General features: G+C 39.4%; 1 protein-coding gene across 2 annotated transcripts in view; it reads left to right on the forward strand.

Moving 5' to 3' along the window:
• ARL13B (ARF like GTPase 13B) overlaps positions 1-19,680 on the forward strand; it is a 66,576-nt gene extending 46,896 nt beyond the window's left edge. Inside the window, exons 5-12 of one of the 2 annotated variants that reach the window (XM_090058794.1) lie at positions 1,013-1,118; positions 7,027-7,229; positions 10,174-10,288; positions 11,543-11,777; positions 12,541-12,654; positions 13,929-13,997; positions 14,621-14,664; positions 19,093-19,680. In XM_090058794.1, coding sequence (XP_089914920.1) covers positions 1,013-1,118; positions 7,027-7,229; positions 10,174-10,288; positions 11,543-11,777; positions 12,541-12,654; positions 13,929-13,997; positions 14,621-14,628 — 850 coding nt within the window. In that variant the 3' untranslated portion in view covers positions 14,629-14,664; positions 19,093-19,680. The remainder of the gene's footprint in view (positions 1-1,012; positions 1,119-7,026; positions 7,230-10,173; positions 10,289-11,542; positions 11,778-12,540; positions 12,655-13,928; positions 13,998-14,620; positions 14,665-19,092) is intronic. The other variant, XM_090058784.1, reaches the window with a different exon arrangement.
• The last annotated feature ends 1,379 nt before the right edge of the window (positions 19,681-21,059 follow it).

Raw genomic sequence — 21,059 nt, forward strand, 5'->3', positions numbered from 1 at the left:
TTAAGAATTGGCATCTAGCCACATGCCAGACTGAATTCAAGCAATAAATATCAGCTCTATATTCCATTGAAAATGTAATTAGTTGTAGCCATATCACCTTGCTGCTTTCCTTATCCTTCTCTCATCTGTTGTACAGATTCGGCTCCAGCCCTTTGGCTTGTTCCACAGGCTCTATCAAATACGTAAACACCATAAAAATCTTCTATATTCAAGCCCCTAACCCTGCCTTGCCCACTGCCTGCCACTCCTGCTTTTTACCACATTGCTCCTGCATAGACACAGTCTGCCTGCCACTGCCTGAGCCCCCAAATGATTCTTCCGGCCAAGGTGCTGTGGACCCATTCCTGACCACCCACTTCCCCCACAATGGTACTTGTTGAGCTCAGTGGGCTGCCAGTGGCTACCAACCCCCTTGTGCTAGTCTCAGGGACCACAAGCCTAATTCTGACTGACTACCAGTGGTATTATTTTTTGGCATGCGTTGTGGGTCAATTAAATCTCTTTGCAGGTCAGATCCGGCATGTCAGCAGTACGTTGCCAACTTCTGATGCAGAGGAATGAGGATGGGGACAATTTCTGACATGGGAATCTGCAAGTTGGCTGCTCTAAACTTAGAGGTTGTTGTAGCCTTATTATGCTGTGGCCTTGAGTACAAATCACTTAAGCACTCTGCCTCCATCCCCTCCTTTGTAAATTATAACTGCCTAAAATACTGATGCATTGTGAGGAGCAATATTTGTGTAGCTCTTTGAATATTGAAAATGGTATATGGACTAATGATTACTGTTTCTCTTTTAAGTGGGTGAGGATGTAGGTACTGTAACTGAGACAAGTGGCAATCTTTCTTTACTGTTTTTCTTTCTTTTTTCCCATCTATCTATCCTTAATTTTTATAATGCGTATATTGGGAGTTTTGCTAAAGCCTCTTCATATTGCTGACTTCAATTTTGATTCATGATGGTGGGTATCTTCTCTTGTCTTCTCACTTCTGGTCTCCTTTTTTTTTTTCTAGGCTAGCGAATAAACAAGACAGAGAAGGAGCTTTGGCAGAAGCAGATGTAATAGAGTGCTTATCTCTAGAAAAACTTGTCAATGAGCATAAATGTCTATGTCAAATTGTAAGTATATCATTGTTGCTGATTTTATTTTTGAGATATATGCCATATTATTTTAATAGTTTATTCTGGTTTTATAAGTTGTTTTGTTTCTTATTGTAAGCTGCTCTGAACCTTTTTTGCAAAAGGTGGCATATAAAACAAATACACTTGTGACAGCACGGGAACCCGTAGATCTGTAACCTCAGCAGTGATACTTTGCATGTTGTAAGTGTAGTTGTAGTGTGAGCTGTTTCAATAATCACCTTGCATTTGTGCCTTTTGGACTGTCAAAAAGGAAATGTTACTTGCAAATGGGCTCAGGCTGTAGTTGCTGCACCAGACTGTAATTATTTTTAAAAAATAGAGGTGCACCGATGCATCGTTCCTTATAATTTCAGCACCGATAAAAGGAAAATTAACATTATCAGCAGTCGACTTTTTTTGGCTGATGTGGCTGATTTAATGTCGCTGATAAATGCTATTATGTGCAAGTGCACAGCAGCAACATGCATGCATGCAGCCAGGAATACAGCCCAGCAACTTGGCGAGCAGCGTCCAGCCGGTAAACTTGGGGGGGGGAGGGGGGCAGATTGAGGCCCCCGCAGTCAGAGAGGAAGTGGGGCAGGGGTGGGTGCTGCAGAGCTCGAGTGGGGCACGGCGCAGAGCCATGGCTCTTCTGGGGGGGCGGGGAGCTGCAGGGCAGCTTCTGCTAATGTGTGCACCCCCAGGGGAGGCATGGGGGGCACATGCCCCCCAGATCTGTGTGGGGTGAGGGTGGGCTGTGCACTTGGGGCTGAAGGCTACACCAGCCTCTTCCTGGCAGGGGGGCTGGGCCTGGGCTGTGCTCAGGGTGGGCGACAGTAGTGCTGGGTGTAAGGGGAGTATAGAGGGCTACAATGAATTTTGCGGTGGCTGCAGGCCCCTCCCCCCTCAGTACCACTACCACCCATCTGCCTCGAGCCCAGCCCCCTGCCAGGAAGAGCCCAGTGCAGCCTCTGGCTCCAAGTGCCCTGCAGGCAGCCCACCCTCACCCCCCACAGATCTGGGGGGGCACATGCTCCCCATGCCTCCCCTGGGGGTATGCACAGCAGCAGGAGCTGCTCCCTGGATGAACCACAGCTCCGTCCCACATTGTGCAGCCTCAGTCTGCCCCCCACCCCACCCTAGCCCTTTCCCCTCCCCCCTCCCCAGACTTACTATCCAAATGCTCCTCTCCAAGCTGCCAGGCTTCATATAGGCAATTGGATCATCCCACATGGCTGGTTAATAATTGGTTATTGGTATCAGCCCAAAAAATCTTTATCAGTACACCTCTAAAAAAGAAAAGAATAATAAACCTAAGGCATATTAAAAACAGAGGTGGAAGTTGCCTTTTTTGGTTTGTTTAAAGCATCATATGAACCCACTCTGCCAAATACACTGTTGGCCCATTCTGTGCTCTCTAGCCTAACCATTTTCATACTGAGTTACCCTCAGACAAACTAGGCTTTTACTAAATGATTGAGGGGGAAGTCTGTCTTAGTTTACCTGCTGATTAAATGTTTAACAAAGAGCATCATCATAGCTATGTTTGAGATCTCTTGTTTTTAGTTATCTTGCATTTTAGCTTTTGCCTACTTGGGGACTCAAACTGTTTCTTTTAAAATGCTTCAATAGCTGAACAAAAGTTAGCCATTGTACTGGTGGTCACTTCCTAGCTAAAGCTGGTCACTGCCAACTATAACTGATTTTATGTAATGGCCCTGGGTACTTCTATATCCCATGATAAATCCCTGAGCCATCCATTGCCCCCTAATGGTATATTAATTGTATATATTTTTTTATGATTATTTCTAGTTGGAATAGATGGGCTGGAGGTGAGCTTGTGTCCTGTCATAGTGAATCTGAAGACTCCTTAAACATCTGAAAGTGAAATTCTCTTAATTTTAAAGATAATCTCTCTACTTGGCTTCTAGTGGAGCTGTTGGATGAAGTTGGAGGATACAAACAAGTTTCTTTTTAAAGTTAGAATTAAGATCACTTAATGTAGTAAGATTTGACCTTGAATTCCTCAACCTTGCAATACTAGCGTTTCACTTATAATGAAGTCTTTAAAAAAAAAAAAAAAAAAAAAAAAAAAGATAATTTGTAAGGCTTATTTCACTGTGGAAATTTCCTCCAGGAATGAGATCTTCATCCTTTCTCTGTCTGTATAGTAGCCCTTCAGTTAGTCATCCTATTTATGAAGTTGCTGCTTGGACACAGCATTTCTATTAGTATTTAAGCTTTGCTCTTTGTAGATCAAAAATATGAACAGGAAGCTTCACTGTCTAAAACGTGTGAGATTTTTTTACAAGGCTGTGTGTATCGAGGTGAACGCCCCGCCCCGCCCCCCTCAGAATTGTCACATACCATTGTAAAACCCTGAAAGCAATGAAGGCTAAAAGTTGATTGTGTGTTTCTTCTTCCAAGAAGTTTGAGACTTACATTTGTCATTAGTATTTGGTTCATCAGAGTTTTCCCTTACTCAAGGTTTAGAATAGTCCCGAAAGGCTCATCTTTCTCGGGTCAATTCAGTAAAGAATATATAGAGTATGTGACAGAATACAAATGCTTTGTTTCCTTAAAACGCAGGAATTTGACTTACTGGATCAGACACAGGGTTGCTCTAGTCCAGTATGCCATCTCTAACAGTTGTTTTATAGTTATTATATGTTGATTTTTCTTTTCCTGTCCCAAATACCAACCACGAGATTTAGGAATAAATGTAAAATGCCTTTTTCTGTGTGAGAGGTCTCCTGAGTATCCAAGGATGCATGACATCTCTATGTTCTTATGGAGAATTTTCCATATGTATAGAATTAACAGTATTGCAAGAAAGCAGGTTATACCTTGACTATGTTGAAGTTTAGTTTAATGTAAATTATGTAAGACGAGCCTTTGGGAAACTTCTAAGGCCATCATGAAATTTTCCTCTTCACAGGTCTATTTCAAGTGCCAAGTGACAACTTTTGGAAGAATCTTTGTCACAGATGTCCTCTCTAATTAAACATAATGGTCTGAAAAAAAATCCCATGACATTTTTCTCAATACTTTATTATTGCATATGGCAAATACCAGCAAAGCTTTCTCCTCTGTTCTCTGAAGTCCAGGTCTTTCCTGAACAAGCAGACGGCACATTCAATAGATTCTGGGCAGCTAGTTTCCCAGCTTGAGAGAGAGGAATAAAGCTTACAAATAAACATTAGAAGAGAAATATTGTCACAGTCAGAATAGTTGGAATCTCCACTTGGCTCACTCAGAGAAGACTTTGTCCCAGATTATATCAGTGCAGTGGCTACCTGACTGACTGGGGAGAATTGCATGTGGGATGTGGAAACTAAGGGCTCCTTATAGACATGCAGAGAGCCTGCTCCAATGTGCTGGATTTTCAGTGCATCAGAGCAGATTTGCTTAATCAAGTCTACTGGAGCACAGAAATTGACATGCTCTGGCAGCCTTCCATGTCATGTGTATCAGTGTCCCCGTGCTGAAAAAATGGCGGTGGGAAGCTTTGAACTAAAACACATTTGATGCCACCATTTTTCATCTTGGGAGTGATGCATATGACATGTGGGTGCTTTTAATTAGCATGGCTTGGTAATTTAAAGAGGCTGGCGCAGAGTTCCAGAGCATGTGTAAAAATGCTCTAAGAGCATGGACACACTAATGTGTACCTTAGCATATAATTTACACTACTTTTCTGTGCAAATGAAATTTTTTTTATCAGGATGAAAAAGGGACAGACATGCTAATGTTCTGGGGTATTTGATGTGGTAGATAGCTATTACTGTGTTTTACCACTGGGCAGCAGGAGTGCAGGTATATAGTCTGTTTGTCTTTAGCAAAAGGTTACCCTAGGCCAGGGGTTGGCCAGCTTTTGCCACCATGGGCTGCTGCTTCTGACCCAAACCTTGCTGCAAGCTATACCCCCACAACCTCCAGCAATCAAGAGATGCTGGGAAGGAACTAGATAGAAAAAGGAAGTGATCTGGGGATGCAGTAGAGAGAATGAAACTGAATGCAGCAGGCAGTTGGACCCTGGAAATGCTGCCTCTGCTGCTGTGTCTGGAGCATGCTGCAGATTCCCTGAGCTGCAGCAGGCTGGATCCAGTCTCTTTACAAGCTGGTTCCAGTCTTTGTGCAGTAAGTTGTCAACTCCTGTTCTAGGTAGATCACAGACAGAACTGGTGTAACTTGCATAGTAAAGTTGTGCCTGATTCTTTCAGCAATAATTCTTTACCACATTAGGTAAAGTTATTCTGATAAAGGATTTGCATTATCTATCTACTATTTTTTTTATGAGCATAATGCTGATTACAGGTGTAAACTATCACAAATGGTTTTATTCTTTCATTTACAGTCTGTTGAATTTTGGTTATCAATCTCCTGCAAAAAGGGCTGTTCTGAAAATTAGGCCTTTAAGCTGTGGACACACATTCATTAGCAGTACTGCCAGTACCAGTACACCTCCTCTCCCAACCCCTTTCAGGAGGGAAACCTGTCGGTCATAGGTAGTTCTGGGTTTAAGCACAGCTTCATCTCCCAGTCTGGGGGCAGCAGTGGGCTCTGTGATGCATAGTGCACCCACCACTCCCACTGCCCTGTGGCAGAGGGAGGGGATTGACCTCCTGCCACAAGAAGGCAGAAAGAAAAGTTGTTGTTCCTTGGGGACCAGGACAGTTGCACGCTCTGTGACAGCTCGTCACCCTTCTGCGAGAGGGTAGTGAGGAGAGTTCACTGTTGCCCCAAGAACTGGAAGATTCCACCACTGCCGTGCTCCCTGTCATCGCAGCAAGCAAAGATACAGCCCCATTAAGATGCAGGCTATAACTCTGCTACCTGGTGAGCTGTCATTGAGCCAGCTGTTCTCCCTCTGTCTTTGGAGGGATGCTGTGAGGCTCCCAGTAGTTCAGCATTTAACTGTAGACATCATCCATGGTGCTACAGAGAAAATAAAACTTAGTGCTTACGAAGAAGTTCCTGTTCAACTGGGAGCAATTTTATAGTGCTACAGGTTGGGTGCAGATTTGTACACCCACTTTTTTTTTTAGCAATGCAAAGGCATATTTAGTGCTGCAAATGTAATCTCTGTCCATGGCTTTAGTCTGCATTTATATTTCTTATTAAAGTATTTCAGTATTATGGATTCCTACAAAGAAGTGCTAACTCTAATAGACTGAGGAATCTAACATGGTTTCTTTTTTGTTTCAACTTCACTAGTATGTTTCACATTTCTGATTTGCACATTTCTGAAAAAGCAATGCCTTACCTTCTTAATGTAATGTCTGGGATACACACTAAATGCTTTCTTAGTTAAACTTCCTGAAGAAAGATTCCCTCCCTCCCCCCTGCAGAAAGCACCATAGAGATTTGTGGGGCAGATAGCTGATATTTAAGGAGACATATTGGCCAATACCAATCCAATTTCCAATACAGCTGCTTCCAGCTGGTAAATCCTGTGTGATGGGAGGAGGGGCATTAAAATTTTATACAAAGAAGGTTTAGTAGGTCCTGGCAGTCCACTGGAGAACCGATTTCATTTTGAAATTGTGATACTATATTACCCCTTCCTGGCAAATTCAAGCAATATATCATTTGAACTGCAATGTATATTAGATGGTAATTTGGATTGGAGAAGACAGAATAATTGCATGTCCATCATTCTGAACAGCTGAAGAATATTACAGTATTGCTGGCATGGGATTAAAAAACAGGAATTTGTATAAAATATATGCAACTGATATATTGGCCAAAAGTCCATTACATTTACAAAAGTCTTTAAATATAAAGTTATTCATCTATGACATTTGACGTTCTTATTCACCAGTTGCCACAACTGTGGTGTTTAGTAAATGGCTTATAATAAACTATCTGCAATATAAATATTCTTTCTCTCCCTCTATTGCAGGAGCCTTGCTCAGCTGTCATGGGTTGTGGGAAAAAAATTGACAAATCTATAAAAAAAGGTTTGTATTGGCTGCTACATATTATAGCAAAAGATTTTGATGCCTTAAATGAGCGCATCCAGAAAGACACTATTGAGCAAAAAGCCTATGAAGAACAAGAGAAACAAGAACGAGCTGAAAGGGTGAGGAAGATACGAGAAGAAAGGTATTCTTTTTCTTTCTCTGCTTGACTTTTTTTTTTTTGCATACATAGAGGTTGTGGGGGGGGAATATTCTACTAAATTAACTGTTACAAAACCAGTGCCATTATTCTACACAAAGATATGAAACTCAGTATTTAAAACTGTTCTGTTTTGCTTGGGGTTGCTTGGTATTTTCTTACACTGGTCAGTGTGTCCTGAAGTGGGGGCCATCAATAACAGATGTGGGATGGGTACAGCTTAGTCTGACAAGAGGCTCACTCCCAGCTTATTGTGATGCAAGGGGCTTACACTGGTACAACTTGTGTTAGAGTAACTCAGCTTTTAAATCCATCTATAAATAGAAAGGGTTAGTGACAATGCAGGTAGTCAGCTTGAATATTTTTGGCCAAGTGGCCCCAATGCATTCAACAACGTGCTTTAGTAACCTCCAAAATACACAAGACAAGGCCTCTATGCTTTGAGGGGATGTAGTGGAAAATGGGGCACAGCCTTCTGTGGTCATCAGCAGCCAATTGTGGCTCTTATTATTGGCGTTGTGAATTTGCAACAATGCACTTAACTTGAGCAAGGTCCTTTTTAGGAATGTTGCTTCTCCAGTCTAAAATGTATACTGGCTGTAAAAGCCTATGCATTTCACTGTATTTAGTCAAATCAGTAGCCTCATTAAATACATTGTCTATCATTAAACTGCAGTCAAAAGCAGCACAGACTCAGTAATGGAAACAATGATGTTGATCAAATGCAACACAACTGTAAAACGTGCGGTCTTTATTGGGTAAACATAGCGACTGAGACCTTTTTTGTGTGGCTCTTAAAAGAAAAAAAAAGTAAGTTGTTCCTTCAGGAGGGAATGGGCACTGGGCCTGGAGGTACTACAGTACGAGGCCACCACTCGGAGATACCAGAGCAAGCTGTGACACCCTCCCCGATGCCAAAAAGCCACAAGGATAGATTAATGCAGCCCATCTGAATAAGATATATTGCGGTGTCCATTAAGCACAGTCCCCCAGAGTGCTGACTTTTTCAAGTTATGGTAAACCAGTACATTTTATCTTTCAGCTTCCTCTTTACTCTCACAGCTGAGCTGTGCTTTTTCTTTCCCATTTCAAATTTATTCCTGTTTCTTCACCAGTGTTAAATGTCTGGCAAACATCACCAAACAGTTCACAAAGATTCCCTATGTTGCCTCCTGTCTCAGCCTCTTGCATATGCTTAATATGGCCCTACCCTCTTAAAGGTGGAACCAGATCAGGTTGCTCTGCACTTCATTTGCATATACATTTTTGGAGTATCCCAGGACTTGTGACAAGAACACCTGGTTCCAGTCATGAGTGGTTCCAGTCATGAGTGGGGGCTAATTAGCACATGTATCCTTTCTAGGAGGTATCTGGAGTACACACACATACCAAGCAATGCTAAGCTATCAGATTACCTTTGCTTGAAATGAACTCTGTGGTAAATCATGAACTTTTTTACTGTGGACTAATGGCATGTATAGTAAAATGGACGCTGAAGTGCTGCTTAAAATTGTTTTACTTGTGCTACCAATAGCAGCAGCTTCAAAAAAGGTAAAATGCATCAATTCTGTGTGAGCCAAGTCTATGGTTACTATATGCAGATGACTACTGCAATACTTATTTTACGGACAGTGTTTTCAAATTTGCTCCTTACTTCCATGTGCTTGGGGAGAGCATGGTCTACCCTCAAGGGGCTGGAGGCAGGAGGGAGTAAGGAGGAAGCAGAGGGTAGGGGAGCCACTTAACCCCCCCCCCCATTTATTTTTCCTGCTATAGCAGTGGGAGAGGACATATTCAAAGCAAACCTCCAATAATTCAGTGCTATTCTTGGGATTTGTAATAAATTGATACATTTTCCATATATTGAATCTAATTACTGGGGGAATCTACTTATAATCAGGGTCATCTTATATTTGAGTAAACATGGTAATTTAAATGGAGCACACCCTTGGGTAGCCACACTTAATTTGATTTAATTTTGTCTCGTAGCAATCTGTCTTAAATCAGCAAGCAATTGACCTCTATCACATCAACTTAAGCAAAGTTTAAATTGAACTAATTGAGCACATAGGCCCCATCACACACAATTGATGCAGAAAACCTTTAGTTAAACTGGTCATGTTATATAGGTGGCTGTGGAATGGACTTTTGACAATGTTAGCTTGCACTGTCTTGGAGAAGTAAGGAAATCCAAGGAAATTAAGTGATAATAAATCAAGCATTCCATATGGTACAGGCCTCTTGGTGACCCAAAAAACTACGACTGAACTGCCTGGTTGAATAAAGATAGGCTACTAATCTGGGACTTGTGACCTAGGATTTATCCCCAACTTTGCCAAAGGCAGATATAGCAACTTTCGCTAAGTCACTTCATTTGCTTGCAGCTCCATTTCCCCATCTGTAAAGCAAGGTTTATGTAGTTTTTCCATTGTTAAAGTCCTATTGCTGGTAATGAAACAGATGATCTCCAGACTGAGGCACTAGCCAATATGTATCCCTAAACTCTCTTCCAAGAGAGGGTGAAACAAATGCGCCTTTCAGGGAGGACGCCCTAGAGATTCACAACCTGAGTTGCTTTGGACCTGTGGCGGAACATCCTTTAGTCCTAAAGGGAAATGTTCTGCTATCAGCCGACTCCTGTCCATTGATGGGGAATCTGGTATTAGAATGTCCTTTGATCATAATTGCAATGGGGAAACGATGGGAAAAGACCATTTAGACTTTTATTGATGAAGACTCGTACTTCAAAATCTCTTTACTTTTTATTTACATTAGCTCCAGTCCTTGTGACTTTTTTGCAGTGGTGTTCAACCCCTCCCCCACATCTGAGGTAAACTGGGGGCTACCTGAGATGACTAGTGTTTTCTAGTTCTTAATATTTGTAGTACATTTTCATTGAAATGTTTCATTTTTCTTATTCTAAAAATAGAGATCAGAGGGAGAGGGAAGAAGCTGAACGTGAAGGAAGAATTATAACTGATGAGGCAGAACATGAGCCAGTTTTGGGCAACCCTTTCTTGCCTGTATCTGCTATATTCACAGAGGTATGAGAGTGTAGAGGAATAGCAATCACAATAGACTTGCAGTCAGTAAACATCAGAATGGTGATATTTATTTATACCCTATACATTTGCATATATACCTTTTGCTGTTTTTATGTCCTGACAATCTAGTGTTGTGTGTGGTGAAGCTGTACCAATATTAATGTTTTAATGTTAAGGATGTTCATCAGTATCCAAAGAGAATAATAGTATCTAAAGAGAAATCTTGTTATGATAAAAAAAGTTTATTTTGAAACATTTACTGTGGGGTTATATGAATAAACAGTTGCTTTGTTCAAGAGAGAGTAGATATTTTTATGAGCTGGTTTAATTATGATCAGTTATGTTACTTTTTTTTCTTCTTTGTGTAACAGTATACTCTTGTAGCATAATACAGTATTTTTCAATTGTCATGGAGCAGTTGAAATGGTCTGTTAGTTATGAAACTTGAAAATCTATGCATATATGTATTTTTTTTTTTTTTTTAGACATCTTTTTTTCATTTCCAGTAATCTTCAGCTTCATGTTTACTGTACCATGTTTTTCCTTCAGGTGACTTTAGACAGGCATACATAAGAAAATTTGACATTTGTGAGCCTCCCTAAATAAATAATTCAAGTCTTACTCCTTTTCTCCAATACAAGTGTCCACACTAGAGTCAATTACATGCACAATACTAGATTTTGCAAGATCATACAATATTGCACAGCTGAATATATCAGTTATGACTTGCAGATCTGTCAATTGGGTGTAATGGAAGAGAGATTCTAGTAATCTGTATTACACGATCAGAATTCTGCTAAAGCAAAATCCTGACCCTGTGGATATATTTATAAATGTGGGTTTTCGCCAAACTAAAAATGAAGTGATTTAAAAGGAAGGATTAGAAATTTGTAATCTCCTCTTACTAAGTGGTACCAATTTTGTATGCACTTTCTTGACATGACATGACTTTCTTGCATGGCATTGTTAAAAAAGAATGCAGAACACTTAGACTGTAACGCTGTGTGCAGCCAGACCTCCCTAAATCATCAACTCCAAATCTAAAAATCATTTCTTCAGCATCCTGTGTTGCTTCTAGGCTAAATCTTAAATTTGTGAATCCTAGGGCATGGTTCCCTGAAAACTCTTTAAATAACCTATGTGACCTTTCAGAAATGGTCTTAAAGAATCTTTCTTCACTTGCATTTTAGAATGTTCTTTCCATAATTTTGAGCAGGCCTTTTGTATTAAGATGTTGTTTTGATACTTTCTTAGAATGAAAAGCAGACTGCACAAGAGAAGAAGAGGCAAAGGAAGGACAGTGAAAACGATGCTATTACCTTGAAATCTAAACCCGAGCAGGAGCAAATGGACTCACACCGCCCAACCAGCAGCAGTAGCCAAAAAACAAATGATTGTAAACTGATAGAAACATACAAATCTGCACTAGTCCAGCAGCTGGAGCATGAAGAAGAGAGTGACCAGCAAACCTCTGAAAACCTTGACTCAGGTGACAGCTCCCTTTTGAATCCCACTTTGTTGTTTACTCATACTTTTACACAGCTTTTCCCTGTATCCATCCTACTTCTTTGTGCCACATGCTGATTAACATAATTGAAGCATGCTAGTGTACAGCTGGGTTAATATACTGAGAAATGCCATACTTCAACCAAGAACTAGCTTGCCAATTTTTCAGTGCTCTTGTACATATGGCCCAAGTTCCAATGATATCTATAAATTTTGAACTCCCTTAATCTAAGGGCAGAAGCTGAAACTGAAGTGAAAGCACACGATTATAATAAAACGATTATATAACAATGTAAAATTAAAGTTTATGTAGGTGCTGTGTTGTGTTAGGACCATTATTCTGTACATCTAAATATAAATTAGAGACACCACTGACCAGATTCTGTTCTACTTACTAGAGACTGAAAAGGCTTTAGGCACCTAAGTGCAATTCTACTCTGCAATGTTCCAGCCCTAAAAATCCACCATCATCTTACCCTTAATACTGAATCTCAAAAAACAGTGAGGAGAACCTACCTACCTTCTGTATTAATAGTTTTTCAAGGACTCTAGCACAGTGGTATAGAATTACAAGTAGGTGTCCAAGTTGGCTTACATACCTAACAGAACAGAATAGAATGGAATAGAATCTGACTGTCAGTGCATCCCATTCCAGCAGCTACAATAATCTAAAGATATGTCTGTATTTGTGGAGTTCATTAATGTACATATATGGTACATGGTCTGTTCTGTTCTGTTTGGCTTAGATAACAGTAAAAAGAAAAAGAAACTAAAGTTGAAAAGGAATCACAGAGTGGAACCAGTTAATATTGAGGATACTGCTCCCAAGAATCCAACCCCACCTCCACCTCTACCACCAGGTAAGTAAAACAGTCTTTAATAACTGGTGTCTTGGTTTGTGTAACTTTGACTCTTAAACCACTTACTTTCTAAAAATGCAAAGAGGACCAGCTTTTGCACAGGACTAAACCACTACAGTTTATTCTCCCTTGAGGACTGCCTATGAGGATCCTCACTTGTATGATGCGTACACACCCTCTCAGCAATATCTGTGCCAGGTAGCTTCCCATAAATATATTAGAGAGAGAGAATTTTGAAGAGTGCAGTTGTTCAGTTTCTGTTTAGGCTTTGTCTACATGAGAAAATTGACTGGCTTAGCACAGAAGGATGATTATATCTCTGTAGGTGGGATATTATAATTCCCTCATGGACGCACTAGAGTAAAAGTAAATATATTCTGGGGTAAATGGGTAAATGTATGTGTTGATGTAACATTTTAAAAGGATTTACTATGAAGTGCAGCCGGCCTTTTGTGATTTGTTGATGTTATCTCATTGTGAGTTTCTTTGGTAGGAACAGCTGGAGAGAAACAGTTTCTTTCTAGTAGACCAAAAGATCAAGTGATCTCCTTCCAAGAAAACTTAAATGTGATGAGAAGAAAAAAAAAAAAAAGACTTAATATAAAAACTGTCTGGAAAAAAAAACAAAACCCAAAAAACAACCAAACCAAAGAAAACCCAAAAATCCTGCATCATTTGCACTCATCACAGATCATGAAAATTTAAGCACCTTGTAACTTGAACATTACTGCTGGCAGAAAAAAATGCTAATATTTGCAACAGTTGATAAGCACGGACAGAAAGATTTCAGCTTATTTAGAAATCTTATCACACAGATACTCATGATTGTCATGATTGTCAAGATGATCTGCTTGCCCTCATCTACATCAAATAGTGTTTTTCAGGCCCTCTAATTGGCTTCACCTGTCTAATCTTGGTATTTGCTGATAGAATCTTTTGGAAATCTGTATGGGACATGATAATATTAGGTTGTACATATGAGGCTGGGAAAACAAGGAAGATGTTTTCTTAGTTTCTCATCAAAAGAGCATGACAGTTCAATAAATACTGCTCTCCAGAATAGTAAGGTGCTTTTCATCCCTTTTTACCACTAAATTTTAAATGCCTTGTTTTAAATGGATTCACCAGCATAGTACATATGAATATATGAAGTATTTTTCCTTCTCTAGAGCTTTCATATTTCCTAAGAAGACACATGGGCATACTGGCACTGCTTTCAAGCCAGATATTTTGACAGTAGTGATGTTTTTGAATATGTTTATTTTTTTCTTTAGTTGGCTGGGGAACCCCCAAAGTTAATAGACTTCGAAAACTAGAACCTCTTGGTGAAACCCATCGTACTGGTAATTTTTTTTTTTTTTAAAAAGCATTATTTGTTCATTCTCTCCTACATTCATTCCATTCCATACCTTTTTCTTTCTTTCATAGCTGCAGACATAAAACTAACACTTTGCATGTTGAAAGCACCTTTTTGATTTTTCAAATTCTTCTTCTGTTTTATCATAAGGGAAAACGAATATATTCTTGCTTTCTTTACTTCCCTTTTCTCAAAACAAACAGGAGGTGTTTTGCCTTTTTCTTAGTATTTGGAAGGTGTTTGCACGCACCTGTTACAGTGTGCCATATAATACTTCAGTAACAGGGACAGTACTTTATAGTGATAAAATCCAAGTATTTTATTTTGGTTCAGAGTGATATTTTTAAAACTTAAACCGTGAAAGATTTTTTTTGATACATGCTGGTATTCCAGTTTGGTCCCAGCACTGGGGGAGGTCTTCCTGGGGCATGTTGGGTTTTTTTCTTTGTTGGTAATTTTCAAATTCTAAAAATTAAAATTGGATACAAGTCAGATGAGACTTAAACAAATATGTTCTTTCCAGAAAATATAAGATATGGTAAGAGATGCTATCTGTAATTTATATTATAGTGAATCTTAATTGTGAAACCATCTTACTCTTCTTTTAAGGAGTATAGAGAGAAGAAGGCAAGAAAGAAAAAGCAGAAAAAGAGGTAGGGAGGCAAGGGGAAGGGAAGGGGCTTTATTCTTTACTTCCATTTATTTATTTCATCAGTGAGGCAGCCTGTTTTGTAGCTACAGAACAGATGGAACTGAGATAAAAGATATAAGTTCTTTTCCCAGTTCTGCCATGATTGTGTACAGCCTTGGACAAGTCATCTAAAGTTTCCATTTCCCAGTTTCCCCATCATGAGTATAGTAATTAATGTATGTTGAGATGTGGGATGTAAGTAGTACTAATGTTCTTCTTTGAGCGTGTATTCTAATAAAGGCATTCATGGGGCTGAGAAGATTTTTTGAATGGTGGTATCTTTCTGAACTGCATGTGCTTCATTGGGTTCCCATGTGAGGTCATGCAGAGCTGGGAGGCAAAGATGCACCATGGTTCCCTCTTCTCAGCAACTGTTTCGTTCATAGTGCCCTTTCTGGATTTAAACGCCATCTAACCTACAACAGAATCACCCCCCTGGCGATCACCCTGATAGGCTCTAAGATGTTCCATAGAGAAAATAAGTACCATGCATTGCTCTGGAGGAAAATAAATTACATGTCCTAATAAATCCAGTATTGAGCTATTATTACATGGCCAGGATTAAGCCATACAGACTGATCTCCAGTGTATTTCTGACTACACCTGGGCATTCTAAAAGGGAAGCATGAGCTCTAAAAGCATCATGGATGACACTGAAATGTGTTATCAGCTCGATAGCATCTCTCTCACCAAGGCTTATTCTACCAGAGCACAAGCAACATTCTGCTTCCTTCTTCGGGAATACTCCGTTGTATCAGTTGGCAAGGCTGGCTGTACAGTAGAGCTAATTTACTGCTGTTTTTTTGATTAAGAGGTGCAGTCACATGCCAAGTTTAGAAGAGCTGTACTTTAGTTGGTGTTTAATTGATATGGTGAAACTTTACCACTTCTGTTGGGAGGGTGTACTGGTTGCCAGTCCTGTGTAGTGGGATTAACACTTGTACACACTCAAGCAAGAAAGAATTGAATAGGAAGGCTACTTTACCCTTTAGAAACAAAGTAGTTCTTTGAGTTGTTCTGATCAGGCTAGGTTCTTCAACAGGGCCCCTGTCACTATTCACTAACAAGACTTCAGATTGAGGAATCTTTAGCAGACCACCTACTAAACTTGTGCACAGTGGCTACTTTCTGAAGTGTTTTGTTTCCCTGTCACAGTCAAAACGTGCATTAGGGGAAAAATTGAAAGGATATTTTAGCTCTACTGACAAACTGAAAGTGATCAACCTCTTTACAAAAGTGAATTCTGTAGCATTAGTACATTTATGTTAATAAAATACCATAATAGTAGATGTTCTTTCAGTATTCCCATTCACTTTTCTTGGAGTCTTTATGTAGAACACAACAATTCCTTGAATTATTTTTCTGTCTTTTTTTTAATGTTTGGAATTTTTACAAGTGTAGTTGAAATACAGTACTGTGCTGGTATATAACGATAGAAATATCAGAGTAATTTGCAGTAAAAGAAACTCTCAGGTCTCTGGTTGTAATGCAGCTTTAGTGTTATCAGAGACGTATGATTTTTCTTTAAAGCTCATTTTAAAATTCATATTCAGTTAATGTGAGTGTTAACAATCAGGATGTTTTTATCTTACCATTTTTGCGTGATTCAGAATGGAGGGTTTTTTTGTGCTAGATGTTTAGGCTGAACTAATAGGCAATCTGCCAATGATATAGAACTTTAATTATACAATTATTTAAATTAAAGATTGTACTTTTGCCAGCAATGCAGGTAGCTCTAGCATAAGACTTAAAAATGAGTGTTGCTTATATCTACTGAAGAATATACTTGTAAGGATGTATAAATTTCTTCAGGTACAGGGGCTAAAGTTTCCTTTGCAACTCCATGCTTTTGGAAATTATTTTATAGTTACCTGGATTATAACGGCAATATCTTAAGGTATGGGGACACATAACACACAGGCCAGATTAAATGTGGTTTTAACCTGAAATGGACAGGTGTAAAAGCGCATTAAACTTGTTTTCAAGCCATCTGGAATACTTCATAAGTGTACTTGGAAAATCAAGTACTCTACTGAATGGGTTCAGTGTTATGTGTGGACACCAAGTGTTCCTTGATATAGGTTTGGCAAATCACACTGCATCCCTCCTTACCCCCCAGCTGCTGCAACTGGCCCGTTTGGTACATAGCCAGAGCTCCACTCACTGTTCCTTTTCTTTTTTTTTTCCATTTGCACTTCTCATTGATGAGCTTCCTTGTGCTGCTTGTTCAGTAAAAGCTCTATCTAACAACCAGCTGTGTCTTCACTGCCTACTTGATTACAGCCCCTCATCATGCCCCCCTCATCTCCAGAAACCTGAAGGCATGAGTCCAAACATCCCTCCCCCAGCCATCCTGAAGCAGGCAAGCACGGTGCAGATTTCAGTCAAGTGCAGGCTATTGAAATTTATTTAACTCATGTTTAGGAGAGAAGGGCAGGCAGAAAAGTGCAGACATCCCCAGCCACAGGTCATCCAGTCCCTGAGGTCCCCAAATTATGGATGCAAGCACCTCATTCCCCCAACCTACCCAGTCTAGTGCATGCTGGGTTGTTATCTCCCTTCCCCAGTTGTTGGAGCCACAGCACTTCAACACCTAAAACAGTGGTCACCACCAATGGATCTTGATCCACCAGTAGATCTCAGAGCCTCTTGGAGTCAGTCCGAGGCTGGGGTGGGGGGCTGAGTGCTCACGTGCATGCATAGGCACGCCCCTGCCCAGCTGGTCAGTCTGTGGAGGGAAGGATTGGGGGCTAGATCGAGGTCCCTGTGCTGAATGACAGTATGGTAGAGGCAAAAGCAGGGGTAAGTAGAGTGGGGCCTCGGCCGGGTGGGACTTACCTACTGGGGAGGCATGCCCCCAAATAATTTTTTTATCCCGCTGCCTCAATCTGCCCCCTTTTCCCTCCCCACAGATTTACCTGCTAGGTGGTGATAGTGGTGTGGGGTGGCAGCAGTGGCACATGATAGATTTTGGGTTGCTTTTAAATGCTAAAGGTGATCTCCTACTTAAAGGCTGGAGACCACTGGCCTAAAAGGTAACAGCTGTATCTGGAACACCTTGAGCACTGTGCATGTGGCCACTTCTGACCTGCAGCAGTTGTGACCTGATTACCCATCAGCGACACTTGGGAACAGTTCAGTTCTGTGTGTCTGTACCCTTTGAAGTTTTCATTTACCCTATTATAATTAACAGTGGTTCTGTCAGCATTATGGGCTTGCTTCTTTTTCTCACGTTTCTATACAACTGGAGTAGCTCCATTGAAACCAATGGATTTACACCAGTGTAAAACTTAATCCAGTATTTGTTTGGGGTTTCCCACCCTCCCCAAAAGCACTACATAGCCACAAAGCATAAAATTAAGGTCTTATTCTGAAAAACATTTATTACATAACTTAAAGAAAAGTCTAATCAATATTAATTCACTTGCTGTTGTCAGTTATCGATTGCGATCACTACTTTAAAAGAAACCGTTACATCTAGAGATGAAAAAAATATGAAATGCAGTATATTTACTGTGTCCCTTGGACAGCTGTGATAAAATCTTGTGGCAGGCTATAATGTATTTAAGACTTTTAAATTTAAGTGGCATAAACAAGAAAACTGCATTTAAGGCGAAGGATTCAAAAAGTTGCTTGTACATTTTTTTTCTGTCTGTGTCCTGTTACCAACCATATTTGACATTTTTGTTTTGTTTGTGAAGTGTTTTGTGTGTGTCAGTCTGTATGCAACCTTGTATTAATAACAAGTGTTTGTCTAAGGATACCTTTCCTCTTTTCTGGCATGCTTGCTACCTTGGTTTTGGAAATGCAATTTTTCTACCTCAAACTCTGTTGTCAAGAGCAGGCATATTTTATTACTGGATAAAAATAATTAACATATCCCATTCAGAGGGCTAGCATGGTTTTTGTGAGAACTGAAATACAGGTGGTCTTAGACTCTTGGAAACTTCTTGGACTTAAGTTTACTGTTGTGAGCCTTTATTCTCATCTATTTATGTTTGCTTGTGTAACTCACTGCTGTTTCTTAGTGAGCCATTTGTACATATAGGAGCAATGCAGTCTTTACCACAGTATCTGTTCTAAGTTTGGCTACTTCTCTAATCAGATTACGAACACATTCTGAGCGTCCCGTTATCAATTTGTAAGCCCACATCTTGCTAGATGCAATATTTAATAATGAGAGTAGCCTAGCTTTGGGTCAACAGAACTGCTCCGCACTTAGAATTATATCCTTCTTACAAGATTTCACCCTAAAACTAGTCTGCCTGGCTTTTGTAAGGAGAGCAGGAATTTAGTCAGTGCAATCCAGCTTAAAGGAGGAGGAGGTACATTAACAGATGCAATAAATTCTATACTAACTTGTTTTTCTTCTCTGATGTTTCTTAAATAGATTTCTATGGGAAGCCTCTACCCCCACTGACTGTACGGCAAAGACCCAACAGTGATACCCATGATGTCATTTCTTAATCGGATCACGTGCAGCATTTTAAAAGCATAATTCTAAAATTATAATATAAGCAATTCTCGTGCTAGAAGAAAAATTGGATGTTGTTTAACAAGTTGCAGTGAGATGAGACCATAAAATTCCAGGGAGATTTCAGCTGCGAGTTAATTCTACCAGACTTAATTGACTAGAACCTCTACTTGACATATCAGTTACTGTTCACATTCTCACCAGCTTTTCTTCAGGGGTTAACATGGAGACAGATGACAGATATTTTGAGAAACTTTGCATGCATAAAGCATTTGGGATCAGTTTGGTACTCTTGAGTCTATTTGCCAGAATAGGCAGCCTTGAAGAAAAATACCTTGTAGACTAAATGCAGTTGAATTACATGTGTACATCAAGACCATTCTTCAGATGCTGTGTAGTAATCAGTATTTTTACAGCTGGTAATTTTAAAGCATTTTGTAAGATGCATGCATGTTAGGGTGGATATGGGGGAGACCTATACAATAAATATTAACTATATTTTTATATTTTTTTTATATTTCATTTTGGAATTTGAGTCAACATGAATGCCTGTTACTTACCATCACACTGGTGTCTAGAAAGTTTTGAAAATGTGATAGCTGTATATGGAGGATATGCTTTACTCTTACATTTACCTTGAGATAGCAATACATTTTGCTTGGGTTTTATATCACAAGTCCTAAATACTCATATATTGTCCTTCTGGCAGTCTACAGGGTTTTTAAGATTAATGGGTTATATCCAGAATTATGTTATGAATGAATTTGTTTAAAAGTTTTGTTACTGATTTGTTTTCCCTAGTTTTGCTATATGAGTTTGGTACACAGAGTAAATCTGATTTAAAAACTCTTACCTGAATATTTTATTCTCTGCTATAGAACATTAGAAGATTGTACACTGTAGAACTTCTTTGCACTATTTTGCACTGAGAATCCTGGTGGAATCTTTTACCACGTGTATATTCAATAAGCTTTATTTAGAAAACACTAAAATACTATTTGGGGAAAAGTTGGAGCAGAGATTTTTGAGCCATCGTAATGAGTCTAGTACATTTTTCCAAATAATGTATCCCTTGCATAATAAAGTAGTTATGTGTAAACCCTGAAAGATAGAGTTGGTTTTACTGTGGTTCACATAGTTGGTGTAAGCTTGTGGTCTGATGGAGGGGGAGCATGTGGAGGAGGGTCATTGCTATCCATTTGAGTAATTTTACCACTTAGCTGCTGTTGACTGAAGAACCTTGCTATAGTACAATGCTATAGTAAGTGTGAATGTGCTTGTGCAATGAGAGTACAGGTCGTAAATTAAAGGATTTTGGTGGTTTCTCTGTTGCAATGCCAGTTTTCCATTATGTATATTAGCAAAAAAAAATAGTCGTCAGTACAAATGAAGTGAAAATATTTATCAGCTATTTAAAATTTTGGTAGTATTGTATTTTGTTTTAGCCAAAGAATTGTGTTTAAAGTTAATGGGAGTAATGCTCTCTTAGCACCTCAAGCAGGACTTTTTTTATGTTTCTGAAATATAGTATTTTAATGAAGACAATTGCTAACATTAAAAAATAACACTGGAAAGGGACAATATTCAAATTCACTGAGTTACTGTAAGTATGAAAGAGTTTGAATGTGACTGGGAGTAATACATGTATGCTTCTCTGGTGTTCTAATTCAGTGACAGAGTTCTGTTTGGGTAAATATTACTTTGGCTTCGTTTTGCTCACTTGCAATAAGCAGGTCTTAATATTTAGAAATTTCTTAAAAGTTTACATAAAGACGATTGTACTATATTTAGCTATGTGATAATACATATGTAGTTGGCTGAGAGGGGCATCTATTGTGTGTTTTCCATTTTTCTGTCTTTTCAGCTTTCTGTCATCTTTTAGA

This window comes from Crocodylus siamensis, chromosome 1 (genome assembly GCF_052110815.1).
Source record: "Crocodylus siamensis isolate JL-2025a chromosome 1, ASM5211081v1, whole genome shotgun sequence".
Taxonomy (NCBI): domain Eukaryota; kingdom Metazoa; phylum Chordata; order Crocodylia; family Crocodylidae; genus Crocodylus; species Crocodylus siamensis.